The following is a 27,557-nucleotide window of genomic DNA, read 5'->3' on the forward strand; positions in this document are numbered from 1 at the left end:
AGAGGGGCCCAGGGGAAGCGCCGGCAAAGGCAGGTCCGGAGTGCCTGGCACCAGGGCCGGTCCTTCCGCAGCCTCTCCAGTGGGCAAGCGAGGCGGCTGCTGCGCTGCACAAGACCCCCCCCCCCAGCTCCGGAAGGAAAGGCTGGAGAAATGGGTTCCGAGGACGGGGGTCGTCCAGCCTGTTAGCATCTCAATGGGGGTTCTCGTCTCCTAGAAGCAGGGGGGCGGACCGAGCCTCCCAGCGGGTCTTTCTAAGCAACGGGAGTCCGCAAAAGGGGAACTTGCCCTCGGTGCAACCTGCTTCGCTTGCGGCGGCGGCGGCGTCCGGGCAGAGGCCACGAAGCCCCTGAAGCCTCCGGGAGAGGCTGAGGCCACCGGGACCTTCCTCGGGCGTAGGGGAGCCTCCCCGTTTACTACCCCGCCTTACTCCTGGTGGGGGCGCTGCGAATAGAGGCGCGCACGACTCTCGGCTGGCGCCCCGAGCCGCGATTGTAGCCTTTGCGAGGCATGAGGAGGGGGCGGCGCGCGCAGGCGCAGAGGACGGCCCGGCTTTCGCTTTCGCTTTCCCTCCGCCGAATAGGCGGGGCCTCGGCTTTGGCGCGAAAGGAGACGGAGGGCGCGGCGCGGGAGAGGCAGGCAGCTTCCCGGGGGGCTCCGACGCCCCTTCCACCTCGCAGGTCTGGGCGGGGGCCCCGCGGGGCCGGGGCAGCTTCTCCCCCTCTTGCGGGGAGTTGGAATCCGCGGTTGGGGCTGGAGTGCGTCACCCCCGGATCCCCCGCAGAGCCCCGGGGCGGTTGGCAGGAGAGCCCGGCCCTTCTTCCCTCGGGGCTGCCTGAGCGGAGAATCTCCGGCTCCGGTTAATTTCACTCGTCGGCGCCCGGCTTCTCTCTCCTTTTTGGAGCCTCGCGGCGCCTTCCAGTCTTGCGCGGACGAGGCGATCGGGGCGGTTGCGCCGGCCGGCCGGCCAGCCGCTGATGCGGGCTGCAGGAGGGGCCGGGCTGGCGCAGATAAAGGGGCCGGAAAGCTCTGTCCGCTCGGCTGCCAGCCTTATCGGTCGGGGACAGGAGGCCACGAGGGCGCCGGAGCGGAGCCGCCGCCTGCGAGGGGCCCATCCGTTACCCCAGTGTTTGCCAAACTTGACAATTTTAAGGCATGTGGACTTCAACTCCCAGAATTCCACAGCCAGCAATGCTGGCTGTGGAATTCTGGGAGTTGAAGTCCACATGCCTTAAAATTGTCAAGTTTGGCAAACACTGCTCTAACCCGGGGGGGGGGGGGAGATGCTTCATTGCGCCTCGCCCGCTGCTGGCTAGTAATCACATGCCTCGGTTTCCCCAGAGCGGGGGTAGGCAACCTTGGCTCTTTTATGACTAGTGGACCAACTCCCAGAATTCCTGAGCCAACTTCTGGGAACTGAAATCCACGAGTCATAAAAGAGCCAAGGTTGCCTACCCCTGCCCCAAAGGGTATTGCACAGTTGTGCTCCATTCAACATCAAGCGTGGATCAAGGCAGCTTTGTATTGCAAAATGGTTCTTGAAATGTAGCACTTTTCACAAATGCAGTGTTAACAAACTGACAAAGCCAGGATAAAATAATAAGGTCAATACAAGTTTCTAAAGATCAGATTGGCAACTTAATGTTTGGCGTTATTAATACTGAATTTAAGAACTCAAAATATAGAATGAGAGCATTAAGAGTTACATAGATTTATTGGAAATTTATGTTTCAACAAGACTAGACTCATGATTTACAGATTTTTAATTAATAACCAATGTCCATTTTTTTTAAAAAAGCAATCATCTCATTGATATTTATTAGTTAGTACTACATAGAATTCAAAGATATTTCAGTTCCACAACGTTTACAAATAGGTAGAGGCTTACACGAAGGAGAAGACAAATCTCATAGAAAATTCTAAAATTTTCTCCATGGAAATGGGATGCAGACCCTGGAGCAGGTGGGGCAACCGCACATCTGCCCCAGTTCATCAACTATCCCAAGTGTATCAGTTGCAGGATCAGGTTTTTGTCCTGGTCACTTAAGATCTGGCAGTGGAATCAATTAGCACCAGGTCTTTGCCATGGACAGATTTTTCTGTCCATGGCAATAGACAGAGCAGGGGGTTGGACTAGAAGACCTCCAAGGTCCCTTCAACTTTCTCGTTGCCTGTCAGTTCACCCATAGCTTGGTCAGAATTTTTACCTATTCGTCCTTTACTTACCTTACCTCTGTGGATATTCCATAATTTCTGGACATCCCAGCTGGTAAAAGGCCAGCTGGGTGACTTTGGGCCAGTCTCTCTCAGCCCAGCCCACCTCACAGGGTGGTTGTTTTAGGGTAAATAGGAAGAAATTTAGTTGCCCGCTCTCAAAGTGAAACACACACGACACACACCTAAACATACTATATACAACATGTGTATATGTATGTTATACATACATACACAACATATGTATAATAAGCAGCTAAGGAATAAGACTGATTCGATCTCGGGAGAGCAGACGGGGGTTGTGGATGAATCAAATGACAGCTTCTTTCATTACATGCTGCTGAACAGACCAAACCTGGGTTGGCCTGTACCTGCAGGGTTCCTCCTGTAGTTTGTGGAAGCCCGAGGAGTTAGATCTACAGGGGGAAACTGCTATGGGTCCTACAGGTTGGGGCGGGTGGGGGCAGGCAAGGAGGCTCTACTTTTCCAAGGCCTGGAACAGCCTCCCTGGGAAAGGCAAGCTGGCCCCTGATCTGAGGTGGCCGTCTCCATATTTTTTAAAAGTAGGACCTCTGGGGAGCCAGGCCAGCTCGCGCCCTCAGACCCTGCCACTGTGCCAGGAAGGGCAGGTGGGGAGATCCTTGCAAGAAGCCAGCCGGTGCCCGAGGGAGGCGGTGTGGGCAGGACGGGGCTCCCTTCGTTCCAGGACTGCATCCACACAACAAGGAAGAGGAGCTTCGTCCCGCACCGCAGGCAGGAATTGCTGCTCTGGGTGTCCAAGCGGCTCTCTTCTGCTTTTCGTTGACAGCACGGGTCTGCCCGGCCGTGGCCAGAGTGGAAAGAAGGGGGAATCTCCTGAGATGGCGCTCCCCTGCCTGCTGAGTGGCGAGGGATCCCAACTGAGCCACCTGCGCAGCATAGGCCCCTGGGCTCCCACCCCCGGCAGCTCTGAGATTGTCCAGTAAGTAGCATCCCCCTCCCCTCCCCTCTTGGTCGGGGGTCTCTCCAAGGAGGGGGGCCACAATGTGTGTGGTTGCCAGCCATTGTGTCACCAAAGCCCTCCCCCTCTTAGACATGCAGTGGGGGGCCTTTGGTCACCTAATGATGGCCACCCTAGGGACTTCATTGTCCCCCTCTCTGCAGGCAGCCTTGCTTGGGATACAGGTGGTCCTCGGCTTACAACAGTTCATTTAGTGACCGTTCAAAGTTACAGTGGCATTGAAAAAAGTGACATGTCTGGTTTTCACACTTATGACCATTGCAGCCTCCCCACGGTCACGCGATCAAAATTCAGGCGTTTGGCAACTGACTCATATTTATGACGATTGCAGAGTCTCCTGGGGGGGGGTCACGTGATCCCCTTCTGACATAGTCAGTGGGGGAAACCGGATTCACTTAACAACGGTTTGACTAATTTAACAACTGCGGTGGTTCACTTAACAGGTCGTAAAACGAGGCAGGACTCACTTAGCAAATGTTTCACTTATCAACAGAAATTGTAGGCTCGTAAATTGAGGACTACCTGTACGTAAAGGTCGGATTGTTAGTTTAATTTTCCACACCTGTTCCTCTTTAAATTCACATTTCTGCCTGTTTTAAATAGAATACCCAGGTATGCTTGTACCCATCATGCTGCTCCCTTCTTCAATTGACAGAAAACGGAAGGCAAAGGGGAAGGAAGTCAGCCTCCTTTATCCCAACCTCTCGCGCTCTCTCCATCCCTTTCTCACCTCCGTACTTCCCCTGGCCCCCTGCCCGGCTGCTTCTGCCCTTGGCCCCGGGGGCAGCTGCCTTGACTCGGGAGCTTTGGGGCAAGGACCCTCTTCCCAGCTTTTGAGGAAAAAGCTGGAGAAGCTCCATCGCCCGGTCTGCTCCTCGTCCGCTAGCCAGCCAGAGGAGTTCCTTTCCAGCTGGTTATTTACTCTCAGCCATTTCCCCCAGGATAGATGGTTAAAAATAGGACTTATAGGAGCTAGAGGATTTGCCTAGCTGTTTTTGTTGTTAATATTGTGGTGGGGATGTTTCATTAGACCAGTGGTTCTCAACCTTTTTAATGCCGCGACCCCCCAACCGGTCGTAAGTCGAGGACTACTCAACTGGTCGTAAGCCGAGGACTACTCAACTGGTGCAGCACCGTTTGCAGAATGGGACTCTTGGCGGGCTCAGCAGGGCAGAGACAGCCTGGACAATTCCGATTGGCTTTGGAAAGCCAATAGAATTAGACTCTATTCAAGAGAGTCTGTTCTATTGGCTTTCAAAAGCCAAGAGAATAAAAGGGAGTAGCACAGCTAAGGAAAAGGGGGAAAAAATGGCGGACTGCGTTGTTTGGCGACCTCCGTGAAATGGCCGTTCGACCCCAAATGGGGTCCCGACCCACAGGTTGAGAACCACTGCATTAGACTATCCCAGCATCTGTCCTCAGTGAAGCTATCTACAGCAGGGTTCTCCAAACTTGGCAACTTTAAGACTTGTGGACTTCAACTCCCAGAATTCCCTAGCCAGCATCCGCTGGCTGGGGAATTCTGGGAGTTGAAGTCCACAAGTCTTAAAGTTGCCAAGTTTGGAGAACCCTGATCTAAAAGGCAATCAGAAAGCCCGTGGGAAATTTGCCTCTGGAAACCACACTGGACCACGCAATAAGCTTACAAAGACTGTACTTACTTATTTCTCCCAAAGCTTTGACAAGGCTGTCACCCTCTTCGGCCGAAACCAGCAGGTGGTGGACTACTGTCTCAACTCTCCGGCTGCCACCCCCACGGATCTCAAGTACATCTCTCGTATCCATGCGCGGATAATCCGGACGGATGGCGCATACATCCTGGTGGACTCCAGCCTGACGGGCGTGTATGTCAACGACATCCGCATTGAAGGTATGTGCGAGCAGCGGCCTTACAAGAGGCACGAGGGACTATGGCTATGGGGCCTGCCCTGGTTGACTGTCAACTATCAATGGCGGTTATATTCCCAAATCCGGCAGCTATATGAGCCTGTAACAAGGGAAGCTTTGGGACAAAATCTCTGAACTTTAAACATATTTTAAAAACTCTTTTAATGGATCATTTTGTGTGCAGGTAGAGTAATTTTGCGAGAAGGAGATACGGTCACTTTTGGCCATCCTGCTGGGAAAAACCTGCTCCTGGGAAGCCACACACGGCAACCAAATTCTCCCTTTTACTTTCTGGTAAGACTTTCCCTGCACATTGTATAAATGCACATGTTGGTCAGAAAATGATTTATTGTGATGATTAACCATCTTATTTGCAAACAGCTCCTAACACTAAATGAGGGGTGTCAAGGCAGCAAGGCAAGCGCAGCATAAATTACAGCCTGACCTTGCAGTGTTTTGGATGAACCGGTCTGGGCGACTTTTGGTTCCTTCCTACAAGGTCAGGATGCCACTAGCTATGCAGGCAGTCCTTCAGTTGTGATAGGATTTGTGATTTTCATCACCAAGCAATGCTGATGTAAAGCGTCATGTCACATGACTGCATTGCTTAGTGACAGCAATCCCACATGCCGTTGTAAACCAAAACCCGCTGGTCGTTAGGCAAGGACCGTGGCTAATCCAGGTCAATCTAGATGTTGAGACAAAAGCGCAGAGAAGAGCAACGAAGGTGATTAAAGTCCTGGAGATTAAAACATGTGAAGAGCAGCTGCAGGAATAGGGTAGGGCTAGAGCGAGGGGTACCGATGATGGCTGAGCAACCAGCCCAGGCCACTGGAGTCTCCTGAATAAGGGGAATCCAGGAGATTGCCCACTTGTGCTCTGGAGGGCTGCTTCTCGTGACTTCAGGCGACTGGAAAAGTCATCAAGCTCACAGACATAGGGGAGGCTTTAAGAACACTGAGTTTGCTTAAAACTTCACTTTCTTAAATCACATCTGGATTATCGTTATTTCAAAGCTGAAAGAAGCCTTCAGAACAGCAGGACACAAAAGCAGTAAGCCTTTATTCCAGATTTTTCTTTTTGTGAAATGTTTGATTAGGAAAAAGACAACAAGAACTTTTATTGGTGATTGGTGCTCTGTAGCAGTTCAAGGTTGAGAGCTGTGGATTTTTTATTGCTCTCTGAGCTTGGTGGGTTTTTTTGCAGACTTTTAATGACCCAAACTGGGCAGTTGCTAATTGCTGCCTGCAAAGAAGATTGGAAGCTGCTTCTTGTACTTTTTTCATTTTTATTCACAGCTATTCTTTATTCTTTTTTTTTTCTAAGAATTTATATCATTTGATTCTTCGAGGAAAAAACATTAGTAACCCTTTTTCTTCTTTTTTCAGTTCGAGCATTGCAATTGCTGTCCTGATCAGATGCAAAGTGTTTATGGAGAGAGAAGAAATTTCTCCCAACTGTTAAAAGTGAGAAATACAAACGTGTGTTTTCAGTTAACAGCTGAGTCCACGAATTGTGTTAAACCATTATTTTCTCTTAACAATTGTTGAATAAACTACAACGATCTCCTGTAACTACAACAAATAAAGTTGTCTTTACAGGAGAGAGCTAGTTTCATCTTGTAGTTGAGATGCCAGGCTTGAAAGTGGGAAATGGCAAGTTCCAGTCCTGCCTAAGGTCTTCAGGAGTCAGTGGTTATAAATCTAATATAGGTAGTCCTCATTTAGTGACCACAGTTGGGACTAGCAGCTCTTTGTTGTTAAGCAAAATGGTTGCTAGGTAGGAAATCATATGACCGCAACTGTACTTCCCCTTTTCCTACTCCAATGCCTTTTGGAACGCTCACTCAGGAACTGGGATAATTAGCAAGAAAGGAATTAATGTTTTTATTTTCATTCAATAGAGAGGAAGGGATTACAAGAGAATAAATAGGCATACAATGGGGGAAAACACATAAAAAGAATACAATGGCACCAGCAGTCCCGGGCATGCAAAGCCTGATGGATTCCCCATTGTGTGTATGCCTGCTTATTCTCTTGTAATCCTTTCCTCTGCAGTCTTTCTGCTTTGTAAGGCAAAGGGAAGAAAAAAACTGGGCAGGCACAGAGAGATTGTCTACAGAAATTGTTTGCCTTCACAGCAAAAATGATTGAGGGCTGGAGGCTAAAGCATGTGAAGAACAGTTGCAGGAATTGGGTATGTCTAGTTTAATGAAAAGAAGGACTAGTGGAAACATGATAACAGTATTCCAGTATTTGAGGGGCTGCCACAAAGAAGAGGAGGGGGGTCAATTTATTTTCCAAAGCACCAGAAGACAGGACAAAAATCAATGGATGGAAACTAATTAAGGAGAGAACCAGCCTAGAATTAAGAACAATTAAACAGTGGAACAGCTTGCCTCCATAAGGTGTGGGTGCTCTTGTCACTGGAGGTTTTTAAGAAGAGATTAGACAACCATTTGTTTGAAATGGTAGAGGGTTTCCTGCTCAAGCAGGGAGTTGGACTAGATGCCCTCCACAGTCCCTTTCAACTGTGTCATTTTGTTTTTTTTTTTACAGATTTTTTTCCACACTTGAAGTAGAATTTGAATAGAGTCATAATCTATAGGTCAGGGGTAGGCAACCTTGGCTCTTTTATGACTCGTGGACTTCAACTCCCAGCATGGCTGGCTCAGGAATTCTGGGAGTTGAAGTCCACGAGTCATAAAAGAGCCGAGGTTGCTTATCCCTGCTATAGGTAGGCCTCCATCTCCAACACTTCTCAGATGTGAATAGGCATTAACGTCTATTAACACAATCCCACCCATGTAGGAAGCTGGACAGGTGGAACCCTTTCCTAAATAGCCACCTGGTGTGGCTGAGCCTACAAAGGTTCTCTGGATCCTGAGAGCTGCAGTTGCAACACATCAAAGGTGCTCATTTGGGGCAGCAGGCAAAGGAGATCATGACAAATTTGGGGTCTCCTAGGTGGGAGACGCTGAGGCCTCTTTGCAAAGATCTGAAAGATGCAAAGTGGTTTTGTTGCTGATCTCTCCATTTTCTTTCTTCCTGCAGCGTCCTGACATGGTTTCTGCGGGAGTTTCACATCCAGGCAACCCGAATTTGGCATTTGTGCACCACATTCCTCGTCCTCAGATGGCACTACCAGGGGTCCTGCCAGGCCAGGCCCCTCTGTTGAACTCTGTCACCCAGCGTGACCACCACACTGCTTTGGCCCCACCACCAACCCCAGTTCTTTCCGCATCTTCCCCGATGACGGCTCCACTCTCTACATCTTCTCAGGACTCCACTTTGGGAGGGCCAGAAACGTCAGACCAAACTGGGTTTCCTTCCTCGTCTGCTCTTCCATTAAGCTCTCCTTGTGGACCAGCCTCCCAAGTTCGCCGTTCTGCTTCACCAGACTACACACTTCCCAAAGATAACTCTTTTGCGGCCCCCGAGTTTTCTCCTCTTCAGGAAAATTCAGAATCCAGCGAGTCCGTTTCTCTCAGCAGTAGCAGCTGTAGTGAGAGTGCTGTAGAGTATGACACACCCAATGCGCAACAGCTGTTTCAGCACAAGGATGCCAGAAGTGATCCTGAGAGGGCTTGCGTGCCTCTGCTCTTTCCCGGCCCCACCTGTTCAGAGGTTTCTGTAGCAGCTGATCATGATGGTTCCCCCAAACCAGTCGAAGCCTCTGGACCCTGGGAGGAAACATTCACACCCGTCTTTCCGACAGAGACAGGAGGCGCTTCTGGTTGTGCATCATCTGTTTTTAGCCCAGAGTCTCCAGCTCCTAGTGAAACTGTCCAAGATGAGGAACTGGCTGAGATGAATCTTTGCCCAAGTATGGAGGAAACTGCTTCAGCATCTTGGGCTTCAGAACCAGACAACCCAGTGAAGGAAATGGAAGGGGTTGAATTGGCTGGGAGCCGTGCTCGGGCAGCGAGTGGCTCCATAGATGGGTGCAATGAGAATCTCGTGGAGAAACATCTCCTGAAAGCCTCCTTCTCAGAAGAAGAAGCAGTGGAAAACAGAGCCATCAGTCTCTCTGCAGAAATTCAGGCTTCTTCTGGATTGGGGCACGTTCAGCAACATAACTCAGCCAGGAGAACAGCAGAGATCTGTTTTTCTTCTGGGGAAGAACCAATGGATGATTCTTCCACCAAAATCTTAAGTCAAGAGAGATTGGATTCTGAGAGAAGAAATGTACTTTTACCTTCAAGAAATTCATTGTGTGGGACCCAGAGTGGTGACATGGACTACACAATAAATTCTCTTCAAAGGGTTACAGCTAGTGAAGATGTGGAAATGGAGCCTCCAACAGATGCTGGCTTAGAAGGCGTAGATGGCCACCTTCACGGCAGAGAACATGAACCAGAGATTCCAGGGGATGCTGGAGGCTCTTGCAGTAAGGCCAGCGTGGTAGACATTTGTGCAGAAATGGGGTTGTGGAGCGATGGAGTGAAGCCTGGTGAGATGGAAGTAGCGGTAACAGAGTCTTTCAAGGATGTGAACCCAGCCCAGAGGCCAAGTGCCAATGGCCCTGACTCAAAGGCACGTGTGGTCAAGGAGATGCTTCTTCAGAAATTATCCGAGACCCTGGTCCTGGACGAACAATTCTCAGGCAGGTTCTTCAAAGAAGAAAAGAAGAGCTGGAGTGAAGCTTCTGAAAAAATAGACAGACACCTCCATTCTGAAGACCTGCCGGAGACTTGTGAAGAAGGAAGGGTTCTCGGAACAGTTTTGTCGCAAGCATGTCCTGTTTTGAGGGAAAACACAGCTCTTGCGGAGGCTTCAGGAACTTCAGTTTCTAAACCACCAGGGAATTTAGGGGAACTCGTTTTTGACCAATGCCCATTCCAGAGCAGCAAGATTCCCTTTGAACATCAAGTGGAAGGGAGTTCCACAACGGAGGAAAAATTGGAACACGAGAATCAAAAAGGTGCTGAACCCAGCAACAACTCAAATAACATTACTGCTGGTTCCAGGCTACAGGAGGATATAGAAAAGTTGAGTGAAAGCAATGATTCTTCCCTGGGAATTGTCGATGTTTCAATGGTTGGGTTGTCGGGAGTGGAATGGCCCAGTTTCGAAAGTGGAAGCGACAGACGGTGCCAGGCTGACTCTAAGGATCTACCAGGTGAAGAAGAAACAGGGGTGAAGACACGCATAACCGGCACTGCAGCAGCAACCAACAAAGATGTAGCCAACCAAGACCGAGAGGCTGAAGATGGCCCGGACAAAGAACTGAGATGCCTTGTAGAGCAGGAGAAAGTTCAGCATCCTGGTGCTGATGCCTCCCTCACGAGAAGCCCTAATGCCGATCCTGCTGAGTGCTGCTCTTTGGGCTTGGTAGGTGGAAAGGGCGATTCCTCTAGAGAGGGAGAGGGCCTTGAGGAGGGGAGAATTTCCCACTTAGGTGACTATTCGCCTGGGGGCACACAATTATCTTCTCTGAAAAGCCAACATGAAGCAGGAGAGAGATCAGGGTCTGATTGTAACCACTTTGTGACCTCTCAGGACGTCACCGAAGACGAACAGTCTACAAGTCTGAATGAGGAAGACCCAGTGAAGACCAATTTGGGAGAGGAGGAGGAGGAGGAGGAGGCAAGAGCAAGTCCTGTAGCAAACATTCCTTTAGCTGTCACAAAGAGGGATTTTGACCAAAGTCCCATGCAGGTGGGATTGTTGAACGAGCTGTGTAGTACATTCTCCTGTGTGATAAACCAGCAACAATGTCTTACAGATGTTGATCCCCAAGAACTGAAATCTGATATTGTTGAGCCTGAGAATCTGGGAAATTATTTAGAAGTGAAATCCCAAGGAGCTGATGTTAGGGAAAAGTTGCTTTTTCTTGAAGACCCTCTTATACAGCACGGAGCTTCTGAGGAACCAGAAGCTCCTGTTGAACAGATCAGCCTTCCTGTTCCAGAAGAACATACGCAAGGAGTCCTCGTTCCTGAGGAGAGCGGTGGGTTTGGTCAAATTGCTGAAAATTCTCGTTGCAGTAAGGCAAGAAGCGGTACTGTGCTACCCCTCCCAAGCATTGGCCTTCTACAGCCTGGGACTGTTGCTGTGAACCTCCCAGGGGAACCAAGGGATGACTCTGCCCAGGCCCCGCAGTTGCCAGAGGAGAAAGAAGAAGAGCAGGACGAGCTCCATCTGCACATTTCTGCGTCTGAAGCTGAAAAAGAAGAGAAGGGCCAATTCAGTCCTTTTAAGACGTATGATCTTCCTAGAAGAAGGGACTCCTCATTGTTGGATCCAGTTGAACAGATAGTTAATGCGCTTGGCAGCAGTGGAGCATTGAGGGAACCAATTGAGGAATCCACCGTCCAAAGACCAGGTGATCTGGCCATTCAAGAGGCCAGTGCTGGCCCACTGAAGGGCACGGAGATGCTGAAGATGAATCTGGAGGGACAAACCTGCTCCCATCAGGACCAAGGTCCTCCTGTAAGGGCTGCATCTCCAACCGCAAGGACAGAGCCTGGAGACCCCTCCTCCCTTTCAGCAAAGAGCAGGAGAAGAACATCGGAAGCACCGGAGGATCCAGGCGGTGATGAAATGGAGCTTGATCCTGTCAGCTGGGCTGGTCAGCCTGCAGAATCCCCTTCGGACTCAGCAAAGGAGGACACCAGGATTGTCAAAATCCTTTCTAAGGATCATGGCTTCATAGAAAACACCAGTCAGGGCTTGCTCCAAGATAGTTGGCCCGTGGCTGGCAGGCTTCCTGGGCAGCCAGACGGGGCAACAATGGCGTCGCCTCCCGGAGAAGCAGTTAAAGAGCTTCCAGGAAGTGAGATGTCCAGCAGTTCCTGCTCAGGAGAAGATGAATACGCTCAGGACGCAGGAAGGATGCATCAAGACATCGACAGGCTGCCGTGCCAAGAAAGCGTGTGCCAGCTGGGGAATGGTCCGGATCCCTCTGCAGGGTACAGTGGAGGGTTAGGGTGCTTGGAGCCCTGCAGGGCCCTTTTGCAGGAGGAGGAGGAATTGAACAGCTCTTCTCCTAGAAAAAGACACCAAAATGAGGAGTTAGATTTGGAAGGCGATGCCTGTCATCAAAAGAAGCTTTGCAGGCAGCATTTTGTTTCTGTTCCGGGCTCTGCAAGTGATCCAGCTTCATTTCCTGTTGTGCTTCCTCCTCCTCCTCCTGATTTGAAGAGGAGCGATGAGCAATTTGGCAAAATGATAGTGAAGTTCCTTGATCAGTGTAGAAACCAAATCCCTCTGCGCTCTGACCCTACGCAGAGAAATGGAGATGCTATTGCTCAGATCGTGAGAAGTTACTTTAAAAGCAACATCGGCTCCAATGAACCGGCAACTGAAAACGGGAAAGCAGAAGAGCTTAAAGCTCTGTCTTCAGAAACGGCGGCTGTGAAGGACATCGGCTGCCAGCCTGAAGGGGGTGGAGGAGACCCTGGGGAGAGCCTGGGCTGCAATGGGCCCAGTTCACCTGATGGTGAGAAAGAGGATGCCCAAATCCCTGAAGATGCCCATGTGTCCCCTGGAGTCCGGTCAGCTGGGTCCGGCTCTTCCACCAAAGAAGAAGGCAAAGGCTCAGCGGGCACCGTGCAGGAAGCCTACTACTTTCAGGAGGAGCCCTTCCCCTTGGAAGCGGGCTCGGCGCTGGAGGACTCGAGCAGCAGCTCTCCTGCTGAGGCGCCAAATGCAGAATCCACGGAGGTGCCTTTTGAAGAAGGAGACGCCTTTTCGTCTCCGGACATCCCCCCTAGTTCTCAAAGCCACGAATCTTCTCCCAGTCCATACTGGAGCCGTTCAGACAAACTGCTGGGTGGCCCTTCTGAAAGCTCTGGCACCCTCTCGGAACTGGAGTGGTACTCTCCCTCTGATGCAGGCGGGTACGATGAAGACTCGGACATGGCCGTGTCTGATGACAGCCAGGCTCTCCCTGGGGACATCCGGCCGGAGTCTGTCCGCCCTCTCAGTCCGTCTGAGCAGGAGGCTCCCGGCCAGTGGCTGCAGGGTGGAGAACCGGATGGAGGAGACAGACCGGATGGCTCTGCCTGCCGAGAGGATTCTGGGAAAGCCCTGGAGGGCGATCGGAGCGGGATGCTGACCGAAGGAGGCGTTTTCCCTCATCAAGGCAGCCCCAGAGGGTCTCCTGGCCCAGGTAATTGCAGAAGGGTGTTTTCACTCTCCAGCCCTCCTTCACTTCAGGTTCTGGGACAGCAGCTGCTACCCGCCACATCTAGTTCATTTATTCCTTAAATCAAATTTATAGAGCCCCCTTTGTAAGCTTTAAAGGTTGCCCTGGTCTCAAATGGATACATAGCTCAGGATTGAACTGCTGGATTTGGGGGGGGGGTTTCCTTGAGTTTGTTATCTTGCTTGCAGATATCTCATTACCAAGCTAAACAACTTCATCAGTGGCAGCAAGGAATGGGGTGTGCTGGCTGTGTGTACGTGGCAGGCTCTCCTCCCTGTCTTGAGGGGGCATTGCTGCTTCCTGGCCCACCTGATGCCAGCTTTTGCTCAGCTGGGTGTTGGATGCGGGGTTTGTGATGAGAAGGCCCTGCTTTAAAAGGAGGCTCAGGACACCAAGAGCCCCACATAGTTTAAGGCAGGGATGTCCAACCTTGGCCACCTTAAGGCTGAGGACTTCAGCTCCCAGATTTCTGGGAGTTGAAGTCCACAGGTCTTGAAGTGACCGTGTTTGGAGACCCCTGCTTTAATTTAAAGGGTCGTATTTGAAAAGCAGCAGATGGGAGAAGCAGAATTTCTGAAAGCAGAAAAACGGGAGAGGAGAGATACTTAAGTAAAGAATTGCATATCTTCTCCAGAAGAGAGACATTTTTCCCACAGGGTGGTCTTTTAAACACCCATAGAAAGAGAGTTTGCACCCTTGATCTTTGAGGGAGGGGCTCCAGTAGTGGTTGCTTAGTTTGTTCAGAGGTGGGGGCACAACTCCGGCCCTGGGGCGAGGGAGGGCAGGGAGTGATTTCCCACGGAGAAAGAACCTCGCATTCGCTTGCTAGTCCTCCGTCATCCAGGCAGAAACCAAGGAAGTGCAGGGCACGTGCTTTGCATGACTCTCCCTAACTTTCCCCCCATTTTTAAAAATATTCCCACAGATAAAATGGAAAGCACCCCCGTCACTAGTGAGCCGTTCACCCAGTCTCCGTGGGAATCCAGCAGCAAAACAGTTCTGCAGTCAGGGGTGGGCCATTGTGACCTCCCACTGAAAACAGAGCTGACCGATGAAGAATCTGACGGCCAAGATTACAGGAGAGACGAGTCTCCTTCTCCATCGGGAAGAACTCCTGTGGCCTCTGCACAGGGGGGTGAGGGTCCAACTCCAGCCGAGGGGTCCGCTTGGCTCCTGGTGAAGGAAGAACCTGTTCAGGAAGACGCGCCTCTGCCATGCAAGGGAGACGAATCCTCCCTCCCTGCTCTCTGCCCCACCCAGGCTGGCGATTCTGCTGGGACGGCCGTCTACACAGGCTCCCCTCTTGAGAAGGAGGGTTGCAGGCCTGAGTGTGGAGCACAACAGGCTGCCTCCTACCAGACCTCCCAGGAAGCCCCGTGGATCCCGGTCACATCTGGTGGCTTCCCAGCCAAGGACGACGTCTACGTGGATCAAGGACCTTGCAGGGCTCTGCCACTGCAGCGGGATGGGTCCCGCCTGGCACAGAGTCCCTTGGCAGACATGGAGCTTCGGTCTCAGGCGTTCGAGGAGGAAAAGAACCAGCTTTGCCCTCACCTCTCATACCCCACCTCTCATGTCCCCAAAACCTCAGCAGACGAGCAGCCAGAAGGATCTTCACACCCGGCAGATTTTGGAGGCAGAGAGCCTCAGTTTCCCTATAAGTCGGAGGAGGCTGGGCTGGCCGAGCCTTCGGACGCAGAGTGTCTGCGCGTGGCCGCCGCTGTGTCGTGTCCTGCACCACCAGCGTTCAGGGAAAGGGCCCCCCTCTTCAGAGACCCTCCTGCTTGGAGGGGGTCCCAGAGCAGCTGCCTCCGTGAAAGAGCAGAGAGCCGCAGCCCGACCGAGTGGGCGTCCTCCGAGCAAGACGTTGCCTTCCAGCTGCAGGAGTGCCAGTCGGTGCTGGCAGAAATCTTCCAGGCCTTGAGTTCAGTGGAGGGCGTTGACAACACCCACGTGGAGAAATGGAGGTATTTTACTTTATTATTTATACAGCTGCTCAACTCCCTTATGGTTCACTCTCGAGAACAGGAGACAGGTATGGGGGGGGGAATGGTTTTTTGTGAGTAGCAGGCATGCAAGAACCTGCAACTCCATTTGCACCAGCAGTGGGCTCACGCTGCTGGTGCAGATGGAGTTGGGAACGCGTGTGCCTGCTGCTCACACAAATGGAGCTGCACCTGCCTGCCACGTGCGTGGCCTGGTTCCAAAGGGCCACTGCCAGGTAGTGGCCTGGGGGTTGGGGACCCCTGCCCTAGAATTTCCAGCCAGCCGTGTTCACGTCTGGGTGTTGAAGTGCACCTGTCTTAAAATGGTCAAGGTGGAGAAATACTGAGATAGATAGGTGAGGAGGGGGAGGGAGGGATGATGCCAGCGCATGGCTTGATTCTCCCCTCTTCCTCCTCTCCTCCAAGGGACCAGATTGCCGTTCTCCAGAAGGCGACCAAGATGCCCCAGACCCACATAGCCGTGGTGGGGAACACGGGGGCCGGCAAGAGCTGCTTGCTCAACGCCCTGCTGGACGAGGAGGCCATGCTGCCCACGTCCGCCATGAGAGCCTGCACCGCGGTGGTCGTGGAGATCTCCAGGGCGGCAGAGGGCAGCCCGTATGAAGCCGACGTGGAGTTCCTCTCCTGGGAGGTAGGTGCTAGGCTGCCTCCCCAGGACCAGCCACGAGGTGACCCAGCTTGGCCGTGGCCCTCAAGCCCGGAGGACGGAGAGGAGGCCTCTGGGCTCAGCTCGGGCTTAGCCACAGTTTCCCCAGCGGCAGAGAGACCATCCGGGACCCCTTTCCCTCTCTTGTTCTGCGCCCCAGGAGTGGAACAAGGAGCTGGAAGCCCTCCTGGAGGACATGAAGGACAAGGCCGGCATTCTGAAGAAGCGCTGCCCGGATCGCAAGACGGAAGCCGGGGCGGCCTACAGCCGGGTGAAGGCCGTCTACGGGAGGGTGGACGAGCTGGAGAAGCTGGAGGACAGGCAGGGAGTGACCCAACACCTCGGGACGGTCAAGCGCATTTGTGCCGAGACGGTAAGTGAAGCTGCTCCCCTGGGGGCCCAGCAAGGAAGATGGGCTCTGTGGGAGCAGGCAAGGTCGGGGTGGAACTTTTGACTTTTTCTTTTTTACGTATTTGTTTCTGTGGATTCAGTGCCAATTCTAAGTCATTTTGAGTTCAGGAAAAGAACCAAAACGTGAAAAGCCGACTTTAAAAAGGTATCAGGATCAAAATTCTTCCAGGAATTCAATGCCATAATATCCACAGGGCTCCTCATTTCCTTCTCCCCATAATCTGTAAAAACTCCCATGAAAAAAATGTCAGTCAACCTCCTGAACGTTGCAAGGAACAAATCCCCCTCCCTGGACTTCCTCGCAGGGGGACCTCTCGGCCCCTCTCGGCTCACACAGGACACCGGGCAGCTGCCGGTTCAGGCACCCTGCAGAGCCCAGTGGGCAGCCTGAGTTGTACCTGCAGATAAACGGGCGGCCAGCACAGCCCCACAGCAGAGATGCAAGAGTTGTTTCCTCCTAGTATCCAAAGGGAGTTGCAGTCTGTATCCTTTGAAGCTTCTGGAAGGTCTTCAAGGGCAGCCCCAGCTAGAGTGAATTACAGTATTCCAGACATGAAGCGACAAGGGTGCAAGTGACGCATCGCTGGTGCCTCCCGCTCTACAAAAGCCCAGAGTTGCAACAGGGCGAGCATCTGCCCGTTTCACATGGCCTTGCCAGCCTTCGACCCGAGACGGTGCTTCCTTTTTCTGGGCCTGACAGCCTCTGGACGCCTCTGCTGGTCCCCCTTGGGGTCTGGGGTGGAGAGAGAGGGAGACGCTCCTGGGGATCACACCTCACCCCAGGTTCCCAGCTGACTTCTCCCAACATCTCATCCAGACAGTCAGTGAGAAGGTCAGGATGGGGCCTCCCCTACTGAAATGGCCACGGGCTTCCTCTCTTCTTCCATGCCATTGTTGACTGGACTTGCCCATTCAGGAAGGCGTGGGATCTCCGTGGAAGGGGGCTGCTTTGGCCCAGAAGGATTCCAGGGCTTCGAAGAGAGACTAAACTGGATGAGAAGTGTGATGCTTCCTATGGTGGGTGAAGTCCCACCCTAGTCAATCCACGAGGACCCCCATTGTGCTTCCTGAAGCACGTCCTGGCTGGAACACAAATAGAAAAGAGTGATTTTGTACTAAAGTCTTTAAACAGTTGTTAAGCTAAACTACCTTTGCAGTGCATGTCTTTAAAAAGATCCGAAACCTAAAACTTAATTTTCCCACTTGCTGGCTGGCTTTCTAGGCTGCAGACTTCCATATGAAAATTGAGAAATTTATCGATTCCCGTACCGACAATTTGCGTGAGATGAAAGGTGGAGAGTTTTGGCCCATTGTGAAGTGTGTGAGGATCCGTGTGGCCAAGGCGGAGGTTCTGAGAACGGGCGCGGTGCTGGTGGACCTGCCGGGAATCCGAGACTCCAACGCGGCCCGGGATACGGTGGCCAGGGAGGTAGGCCCCTCTCCCCCTGCTGGGATGGTTGTCCTGCCACCTCTGGGTGCACAGCCGGGCTCAGCTCTGTCTGCGGGAGTTTTTAAGCATTAAGAAGAGCTGTGGACAGGAGGGTTTCCTCCCCCCTTAGAGCAGGGGTCCCCAAGCCCCAGTCCACAGATCAGTACCAGGTTGTGGCATGCCAGCAACTGGTCCACACAAACAAGCAGAGCCCCAGCTGCAAGATACAAGCAGCACATAAAACTACACACTCTCCGGTCCGCGGAAAAACCTCTCAGAGGTTGGGGACCTCTGCCTTAGAAAACCCTAAGAGTTGTGTCACAGGTAATCCTTGACTTGTGACCACAGTTGAGCCCAAAATTTCCGTTACTAAGCAAGATGGTTGTTAAGCAAGTTTTTCTCCCATTTTATGACCTTTCTGGCCACAGTTGTTAAGTTAATCACTGCAGTTGTTAAGTGTGTAGCACAGTTGTTAGGTGTCTCTGGCTTCCCCCTTGACTTTGCTTGCCAGGAGATCATGATCACGTGACCTCGGGACATCGCGACCGTCATAAATATGAGTCAGTTGCCAAGCATCCAAATTTTGTGACCGTAGAGATGCTGCATTGGTCGTAAGAGGTGAAAAACGGCCATAAGTCACTTTTCCCAGTGCCATTGTAACTTTGGTCACTAAATGGACTATTGTAAGATCCAATCAGGGTATTGGTCAGCGGGAACCAGAGGTTCTTGTCTTCTGAGAGCTTTGGGACGCCTGCTGGAGCCCCCACCCGCCTCGGGGAACGTCTCCCCAGCAGAGAGTGTGTCCCATAGAGAGGATCTAGCAGGGGGAGACCTTCCCAGTGTGGGGGAGCTCCAGCACAAGTCAGAAAGCTCAGAAGAGAAAACCTTCCGCTCCCAGTGGCCAACCCAGATTGGATCTTGCTAGGTTATCCTGGGACACGTAGATCCGCCTCCCTTTGCAAGGACGGTCGTAAGTTGAGAACTACCTGAAGTTAATGTGGGTTGGGCATGTTGGCCAAACGGCTTCTTGGCTTTTCTCCAGTACCTGAAGGACTGCAACGCCGTGTGGGTCACCGCCAGCATCACGCGAGCCGTGGACGACAAGACGGCCAGAGAGCTGCTGAGCGCCAACTTCCGCCGGCAGCTGTTCATGGACGGCCTCTACGGGAGCCTGGCCTTCATCTGCACCAAGACCGACAGCTTCAGCATCACGGACATTGTCAGGTGGGCCCCCTCTGCTCGGGCAGGGGTCCCAGCAGGGAAGGAGGGAGGGAAGCCTTTCTCCCCCCCCCCCAGCGTCCTTTGTGGCAAATGCTGCCTCTGGGCTGAAAGCGGGAAAAGGGCTGAGCCGCCCATGGAGATTCTCCGTCGTCCATGTCATGGTTGTCCCCAAAGGGGCTTTGCCAAACAGCAGTTGGACTTTTTTGGGGTTTTCCCCTTGGAAGCGTTTCACTTCTCATCCAAGAAGCTGAACTGAATTTTGAAAGCTGAGTTTTGAGAACCGAAGAAGCTTCTTGGACAAGAAGCGCAACATTTTCGAGGAAAAAAAAAACATTTCAGGGTTACCCGGTAATTACCCTGCGATGGCTGACAGTTCTACAACCGATGCCTCTCTTGCTGGCTGAGCACAGGATGCTTTAAAAGGAAAGGGGGGGGTTGTAAGGGGCCCTCGGCACGACTGTCGCTGGTCACGCAGAATTCAGCAGTTTAGCCAGGCAGCTCTCAGAAACATTCCTTTCTTCAAATGTTGCAGGGACCTCAGCTTACAAGACAAGATTTGTCCCCTCGAAGAGGGATTGCAAGAACTGGAAAAGCAGAAAACTCAAGCAGAAATAGAGAAGAAGCACCTTTACACGCAACTGCAGCAGCAAGAGGTATTTGCTACTTCTCCCTTCCTCCGAGCTCGGCACGCAGCTGAGATAAGGGCCAGGGAGTAGAAACCGTGATTTGCTCGGCTGACTCTTCCTCCTGATGCCCCTCAGGGCCGCTTCTGCTTGTTGTGGATGCCTTCTCACAAGGACACTTCAAGCCATTCCCACTTCAAGGGGGGAGGGTGGGAAATCTCTTAACATTCAACAGGAATGCTGTGTGGGGAGGAGGAACCTTTTCCCACCCCAAAAGAAATGCACTTTCTGAGTCCCACTCAAGAATTCAGCGTCCAACTGCAAATAACCCTCTCCCTGTGCAGCCAGCGAGAAAGGGAAGCGCGGCCGCAGATTCAGTTTGGCTCCAGAGACATGACATCTTGGAGAAGGAGTTCCAGGTGAGTCCCCCCCCCCTCCAGCTTCAGGAGATGAAGCTAAAAGCCCCGTGGTTTTCCTCCCACGGGATGGGATGGGGGGTTCCTCAGCTTCTCCCTCTGTCCTCCCTTGTCTAGATCTGCTCCTTGCAGAGAGAAAAAGACGCTAAGCTCCGTGCCATCAGCCTGATCTGCGTCCAGGCTCGGAATGAATTTTCCAAGCAGCGGATTCTGATGGATTTCAGCGCTGGTCTGCAGGTAGGAAGGCTCCAGGCCGGACGTCAGGAAGATCGGCCGCCTGGCATGTTCACCAAAAGCGTTCGCTGTGCCCGCTGCCACCCTTGGCAGCCTTGTGGAGGGAGGTGCCTCGTCTCTCGAAGGCCGAGGGATCTGTGGGTAAGAGCGGGCCACGTGTGGTCTTGTGCAGGAGGTGTCCAGGAGAGCTGAGGGCGAAGACGATGGCGAAGAAGAGGTGGAGGAGGGGGATTCGACCGGAGGGCAGCCTGGGAAGCTGGAGGTCTTCACGGTCAGCTCTACGGAGTATCTCAAACTTGGTGGAAAGTTGCTCTGCAATGGTCAACCTCAAGTTTTCCATGACGTCAAAGACACAGGTATTGCCCAGAGATGTGTTTGTGTGGCTCTTTCTAATGATTTGCAGAAGTATTTAGGGACTAGAAGCATTTAGTACTGGGGGATTGTTACAACACAATCTCGTGAATCTGTTTTGCTACCATTTCAATCAATCAAATCATAATAGAGCTGGAAGGGACCTTGGGAGATCTTCTAGCCTAACTCTCTGCTCAAGCAGGAGACCCTATGCCATTTCAGACAGGTGGCTGTCCAGTCTTTTCTTAAAAGCCTACAGTGATGGAGCACCCAGAACTTCTGGGGGCAACTTCCATTCCACCGATTAATTGTCTTCACTGTCAGGAAGTTTCTCCTTAATTCTAGAATTCCTTGATTGGTTTCCATCCGATGCTTCTTGTCCTGCCTTCTGATGCTTTGAAAAATAATTGACCTCCTCTTCCTTTGTAGGAGCTCCTCAAATACTGGAATCCTGCTTAAGTATCTTCCAGTCAAGTTTAAGGTTAAGACGGCTGGACTTCAACTCCCAGAGTCCCAAAATTATGGCTGGCTGAGGAATTCTGGGAGCTGAAGTCCACAAGTCTTAAAGTTGTCAAGGTTGCAGACCCCTGCTCTTGAAGATGTTTCTGCATATAACCTCACACTATATTGTGAACCAGAAAATAGAATTTGCTGGGGATGATGTGTTTCCATAGCAGGTGGGATGTATCAACAGGCTCCTCAGAATCTTCCAAATAAAACCTCCTTCAGTTGCGCATCTTGCTGATGCTTCAGAGCAGACTCTTTCAAGGAGGCTCTTACGGCGTTTGGACCGTCTCACAATGTGGTGTTTTTGCGTGGGCTGCCCGGCAGGTTGGCAGAAGAGCTGGGGAGAACGACGTCCCCTCGCTCACTCTCCTCCCTCCCTCCTTCCGTCCTTCCAGAGATTCCTGCCCTGAAGAAATTTGCGATGGACACAGCGCTGAAGCACAGCATGGTGGCGACGGAGAAGGTCATCCGGGACGTGGCTCGTGTCCTGAGCCAAATGGTGAATTATCTCAACAGCCAGAGAACAGAGGTAGGAACAGCATTGAAGGGGTCCCCGCCTGGGGGAGACTCAGCTGCCCGAATCTTGGCTGGAAGATAATAGAATACCAGAGTGGCTGACCAGTCTCTTCTTAAAAACTTTTCCTTTCCCTTCCCTTCCCCTCCCTTCCCTTCCTCCATCGCAGGCTGATGCCCACCAGGCCCAGGTGCAGGAGACGCTGCAGCAGGCCTTGCAGGACCTCCCTGCCCTCCTCCACGGGGTCCTCGGGGCCAGCTCCCAAGACCTGCGCCAGGCCTTTGAGGCCCTCATTCTGGGCAGCCTGCAGAACGGGGCTGAGAGGGCCAAGCAGCACTCCGAAGCCATCGTCAGAGGCTGGGGCTCGCCGGTAAGTGCTTCCTTGCCTTCAGAGGCCATCTGGGGTCAGGGCCCCTCTTTCTTCAGGGATGCAGCCCCCTCCCAGGAAATGACCCTGAAGCGGCCGGCAGAGGCTCCTCTGAATAAAAGGGCTGCTGTTTCCCACGCGGTGATCCTGGATCCTGGTTAGATCCCTTCAGGGATAGTCCAGAGAGGATTCTGCATAGAACTGAGAGGAGGGGATCCGTCTTAGGAATCTGGGGCTGTTGGTAAATCTGACCAAAATAATTAAAACAGCGTTGAAAGGTCACTGGAGAGAGGGGGGGAAAGCGAAACGGATGAAGCTGATGGAAAGAAGAATCTGGAAGGCTGATCCTTTGGGAGAAGAATGCAGCTGGGACTGTTTCCAAAACATAATTTTTAAAATTGGTTGGACCATGGAGGGGGGGAGGTTGGACTAGCAACAGGAGAGAAAAGTTATTCCTGGAGATTTGGCTTCCGAACTTCCATTCTGGCTTCGCTTGACTGTCCGGCTTGACCTTTAGTGAAACATCCTTTCTTCACCCAGTGGGGTCAAGGGCGTTTCTTACTGAAGGGTTCCAGGCCTGACCGTGGGCTTCTCCGGCCCTTGCGTGAAGTCAGGGTCTGCGTTTACCCTTCTGAGATTATGGACAAGTGTCAGTGGCTTATGGGTTTTCTGTTTCGACCTGGAGCCTTGGATACACATGGGTGTCATGAGTCCACTCCAGCAAGTCTGGCGTCCACTCGACTTGGCTTAGAGCGGGGGGGGGGTTGGAATGCAGTTTGTGTGTCTGATGGGGGCCCCTCTCCCCACTGCAGGTTTGCGGCTACCCCCACGTGACCTATCGGGCGATCTGCAACCACCGTGGCGTTTACACCTCTCCCAAGTACCAGTCTGTGGATTTCAACAGAGAACTGTCCGGCCCCATCCTCCAGGTCATCTCCGTGGCCTGGAATGAGGTCTTTAAGTAGGTTTTGCGCCCCCCCCCGCCAGCAGCAGCCATCGCTCGCCTGAAGCCGAACCCCTTGCCCAAGTCAGAGCAGAGAAACTGGACAGAAGGCCTGAAATGGCCGCTCTCCAGCCATCAAGAGGTCCTCGTGTCCAGTCCTGGAGTACCTGCCTGGTCACATCCCAAGATCGCTGCTCCCAGGCAGTGCCTCCTCTGGTGTCCCCTCCCTTCCCCAGGCCCAGTGGGGGAAGGACACAATCTGTAATGCCGAAACAATTTTGATGATACAACCTCCCTGCCTTTTAAAGCTATTTCTTTTGTGACAGAAATCAGTCTCAAAAGAGATGAGCGAAATCAAATGGTTTTTTTTTAAAAAAAATAACAAAATGTGATATATAAAACCTTTTTAAAAATAAAAATATGCTTAATACTTTGCCAGACCACAGGTTAATATGTTGGTCCATTGTCACCGTGAGAGAGAGGTGGTTTTAAGGTTACATATCTGTTCCCAAGAAATTGCAAAAGGAAAGGAAACCTTGAATTAGTCTGAAATTACATCGAGTAAAGTGCTCATGCAGAGAAATAACAATAAAAGGGAATCAGGTTTGTAATTCTCAGAGGCAGAATGAGTTAAATCTTAGCCCAGGGCCCAACTAGAACCGTGTTACTCACTTAACAAGGGCAGTGATTCATTTAATCACCGTGGCAGGAAAAGTCGTAAAATGAGGCAAAACTCACTAAACTGTCTTGCTTAGCAGCAGAATTGTTGGGCTCATTGTGGTTGTAAGCCGGGGATCCCAGAGCGCCGCCCCTCCCCCCCTGTTGAGGGGCTGCAGCAGGGGGCTGCTCCTCAGGCTGGCCGGCCGGGGGGAAAGGGAGGGTGTGGGGCTGCCCTGGGGGGGCTCGCTCTGGGCTTTCGGACCCAGGACGCTGCTTCCGCAGGAGGGACGGAGGAGCCGGTCCCGAAGGAGGCCCGCTGGTTCCCTGAGAGGCTGATGGGGCCCTCAGCCGCTCTCTCCCCTTTTGCAGCTCCAGGCTGGTGAGCTCCATCGAGGGCTTCACCAGGGCCCTCCTGGCCCAGCTGAAGTCCTTCTTCAAAGGCCTGAAGAAGAAGCTGCTCTGGCACGGTCCGGTCTCTGAAGCCCTGCATGCGATTTGTGCTCAGCAGATGGAAGCCACTCAAGCACGGGTGAGGCTGCCCACCAAACTTGCATCGGGGGCTTTGTGGCACCCGTGACCCACATCTGGGTCTCCAGAAGGCACCGTTGCTGGGTTTTTTTAAGGGGGGGGTCCACTGGAAGCAGCATGGTGAGGGTCCCATTGTGGGACAGGGGACTCTGACCATCCATCTGTCCTTCCAGTTGCTCAATTTTACCTTGGATCAGATGAGTTCCGTTACAAGAAAGCAACGGACCATCTCCCGGCTCTTGATACCGACGATTCAGGCCGGCATGGAACCAGCCTATGCAGGTGATCTACTGCAGGGGGGCTCCCATCATCCAGGGGTTCTCGCCCAGAGGCTGGAGTGAAACCTGGAGAAGTTTGTCTTCTGGAGCTACGTTGGGCGGGAGAGGAGAGGAGACCCAGCATTCCCTGGGCTGGACAAAAGCCAGAAGTAGCCCTAAAAAAAAATATTTATAGCAGCGGTTCTCAACCTATGGGTCGCAACCCCATTTGGGGTTGATCGATCATTTCACGGGGGTCGCCAAGCAAGGCTGTCTGCCATTTTTTCCCCCTTTTCCGGCGGGTGCCTTACCTCCCTTGGGCTGGGCCAGCTGGTGGCCCAGCCGGTGGTCGGCCTGCTCCGTCTCTGCCGCTTGCCAGCTATGCCTCGGCCAGCGCAGGGGGCGGCACCACGCATGCACGGCGCTCCCGGGCAGGGAAAGTCCTCAACTTACAACCAGTTGGGTAGTCCTCGACTTAGAATGGGTTTAGTCCTTGACTTACGACTGGTTTAGTCCTCAACTTACGACCGGTTTAGTCCTCGATGTACGACCGGTTGGGTAGTCCTCGACTTACGACTGGTTTAGTCCTTGATTTATGACTTGTTAGTCCTCGACTTACGACTGGTTTAGTCCTCGACTTACGACTGGTTTAGTCCTCGACTTACGACCGGTTGGGGTCGCAGCATTAAAAAGGTTGAGAACCACTGATTTATACTTACAGCTTAGTGCAGAGGTGGGGAACTTTGGCCCCTTTATGTTTTCTGGACTTCAACTCCCAGAATTCCCGAGCCAGCCATGCTGGCTGTGGCCCCTTTATGACTTATGTCCTTCAACTCCGTCATAACTGTCAGTCCTTTGTCAAGCATCTGAATGTAAATCACGTGTCCAACAGTCATAAGTGACAAATACAGTCATAAGTCCCTTTTTTCGGTGCCGTTGTAACTTTGAACAGTCACTAAATGCTGTAAACCGAGGACTGTCTACATTAGCTGATCCCCCGGGGCAGTGTGAAGGATGCCAGATCCATGACAGGGCAAGACCAACTTTTGAAATCGCTTTGCAGCCTGCTCCCGGCTCTCCGGCCCAGGATACTTCCGAAGAATGAAAGAGGAGATGGAGACGTTCATCCACCGGCAGAAGGACGCCCTCTTTGATTCGGCCGTGGAGAAGCTGTGGCAGCAACTGGAACTCCTCCAGGTGAGGTTGCCCCAAAATGGCCAACGGTCTGTCGGAAGGGGTTGTTTTTTTTTTCAACTACAGAGGTAAACCTTGTAGGGTAGGCAAGGCGGGTTGTGTGACATGTGAGTTATGGCACCTTTTTTTTTACAAAACACTTTACGACCATTGCAGCACACGGTCACATGATCAAAATTGGGGCATTTGGCAGCCAGTTCCTATTTACGACGGCTGCCGGGGTCACACAATCCCCTTTTGCGACCTCCTGACAAACAAACTCAGTGGGGAAACCAAATTCATTTAGCGACCGTGTTCCTAACCTAACAAGTGCAGCGATTCGCTTAACCACTCTGGCAAAAAAAGCTTGTAGAGTGGGGCAAAGCTCCCAGTGTCTCACTTAGCAACAGACCTTTTAAGTCGAGGATCCCCTGTAGCTTTTCCCAGACTTGAGCTGTGGGTCGGCTGCACCCCATCATGGCCCCTCCTGACCCAGGGAAGACTGCAGCCATCCCCTATGTGTGGGGGGGGATCCAGCAGGCGGCTGTGCGACCCCCTTCCCCCACTTGCTGTTTGGGGAGGGGGCAGAGAGGACCTTGGCCTGGCCAGGCGGCTTCACTCCTGCTTCCCCCCCAGCTGTCCATCCGCTGCAGCCTGAAGACCGTGGCCCAGGAGCTGGCCACCTCCATAAGGATGCAGTTCGAGCCGCTGCTGAGGCCGGTCCAGAAGAACAAGGAGATCCTTCCAGGTAAGGCAGGCCTTGCTCACCTGCCCCAAGGGGGGATTTGCCCCCAGGCCCAGGTGAGGCCGCAGCTGCCCCACCTAGCAAGGGGAAATCCCCCCCTGAAACCTGGGGCACGTCTGGTCCCATTACAGCAGAGGCTGAGCTGGAGGGGCAACCCTTGGAGACTGTTCAGAAGCTTCAGTTGGTACAGAATGCGGCCATCTGAGCAGCCTTTGGTGCCCCCAAGATGGCACCAGTAGCGCCTTGGCCACTGCTGTGGGTGCCAGTCTGCTTCTGGACCCGATTCAAGGTGTTACTTGTGACCTTTAAAGCCTCTCCGTGGCCTAGGGATGAGCCATATTTCTATGGCTGGTCCTTTCGTCCGCCGGTTTGGAGGAATCGCCAGCTCTAATGGGAGAGTTACTGCTCTTCTGTGATTCAGCGAGAGCCCCTCCTTGCTGGGGCAACTTTTGGCCCTTTTCAGGGCCCCCCAGCGATGCAAAATCTAACGGGGGAGAGAGAGCAAGTCTCCCAGCTGTCCATGGCAGCCGTGTGGCAAACCGGAAGTCCCATCCAGTCAAGTAGAGTGGGTGCATTGTGGACCCCATCAGCTAAAGAATTCCAATTGGGGGAGGAGTCCTCTGCAATTGCCCCTGTAAACATGAGGCAGTTAATGCTTCAGTCAGTGACTGTTGCAACTGAGTCTCTCAACACTACCCTCCTGTTGTCCTCCTGTTGAAAAGCTGAAAAGGTCATTCTCTGAGTCACTAACACCTCCAAAGTACAAACAAAAAAAGGTGCTCCAGCCCAAAATTCATCCAGACAAAGGAAGGGAGCACCAAGCTGATTGTTGTAACACACAACCTCTTTATAACCCTCCTGATGTTCATCCCAGAGGTGATATTCCCTCACAACTGGACTTTAAAGAACAGACCAGTGAAACTATAGCCCCACTTCCACTGGCCTCCCCCTGCATGGATCCTGATTCATCTAATGGCTGCCCCATCCACAGCTTGTTGTTCCTCCTTCCAAGTGAACCCCTTTCAAAGGAGCCCTGAACATGGTTAATCATCTGAATCTCATCCCTAATCTGTTCTTACTTGTTTTACCCATGAAACGTCCTCCATAGAATTGCCCAGAGGTGAGACACACGCACACGCACACTCCTGGCGTTTTGGAAAAATCTGGAATCGTGGCTCTGCTGTCTTCCTTGGGGAGTGCAGAGGAGCACATAGCCCTGAGGTCACCCCCACCACACCTTTTAATTAACTTTTAACATTGAATTTTAATCAACTTTG

General features: G+C 52.4%; 1 protein-coding gene across 6 annotated transcripts in view; it reads left to right on the plus strand.

The window, feature by feature from the left end:
* Positions 1 to 68: 68 nt before the first annotated feature.
* Positions 69 to 27,557, plus strand: part of NUGGC (nuclear GTPase, germinal center associated) — a 37,195-nt gene continuing 9,706 nt past the window's right edge. For all 6 annotated transcript variants that reach the window (XM_039321319.1, XM_039321321.1, XM_039321322.1 and 3 more), the window contains exons 1-22: positions 69 to 677; positions 3,020 to 3,172; positions 4,888 to 5,081; positions 5,283 to 5,392; positions 6,487 to 6,564; positions 8,152 to 13,213; positions 14,175 to 15,216; positions 15,661 to 15,886; positions 16,062 to 16,274; positions 17,535 to 17,741; positions 18,784 to 18,965; positions 19,495 to 19,615; positions 19,930 to 20,004; positions 20,119 to 20,238; positions 20,408 to 20,591; positions 21,489 to 21,622; positions 21,777 to 21,977; positions 22,787 to 22,935; positions 23,947 to 24,106; positions 24,279 to 24,387; positions 25,426 to 25,559; positions 26,172 to 26,283. In XM_039321319.1, coding sequence (XP_039177253.1) covers positions 508 to 677; positions 3,020 to 3,172; positions 4,888 to 5,081; positions 5,283 to 5,392; positions 6,487 to 6,564; positions 8,152 to 13,213; positions 14,175 to 15,216; positions 15,661 to 15,886; positions 16,062 to 16,274; positions 17,535 to 17,741; positions 18,784 to 18,965; positions 19,495 to 19,615; positions 19,930 to 20,004; positions 20,119 to 20,238; positions 20,408 to 20,591; positions 21,489 to 21,622; positions 21,777 to 21,977; positions 22,787 to 22,935; positions 23,947 to 24,106; positions 24,279 to 24,387; positions 25,426 to 25,559; positions 26,172 to 26,283 — 9,136 coding nt within the window. In that variant the 5' untranslated portion in view covers positions 69 to 507. The remainder of the gene's footprint in view (positions 678 to 3,019; positions 3,173 to 4,887; positions 5,082 to 5,282; positions 5,393 to 6,486; positions 6,565 to 8,151; positions 13,214 to 14,174; positions 15,217 to 15,660; positions 15,887 to 16,061; positions 16,275 to 17,534; positions 17,742 to 18,783; positions 18,966 to 19,494; positions 19,616 to 19,929; positions 20,005 to 20,118; positions 20,239 to 20,407; positions 20,592 to 21,488; positions 21,623 to 21,776; positions 21,978 to 22,786; positions 22,936 to 23,946; positions 24,107 to 24,278; positions 24,388 to 25,425; positions 25,560 to 26,171; positions 26,284 to 27,557) is intronic.

Source organism: Crotalus tigris, unplaced genomic scaffold, assembly GCF_016545835.1.
Source record: "Crotalus tigris isolate CLP2741 ecotype Arizona unplaced genomic scaffold, ASM1654583v1 scf7180000023738.1706062, whole genome shotgun sequence".
Lineage (NCBI taxonomy): Eukaryota > Metazoa > Chordata > Lepidosauria > Squamata > Viperidae > Crotalus > Crotalus tigris.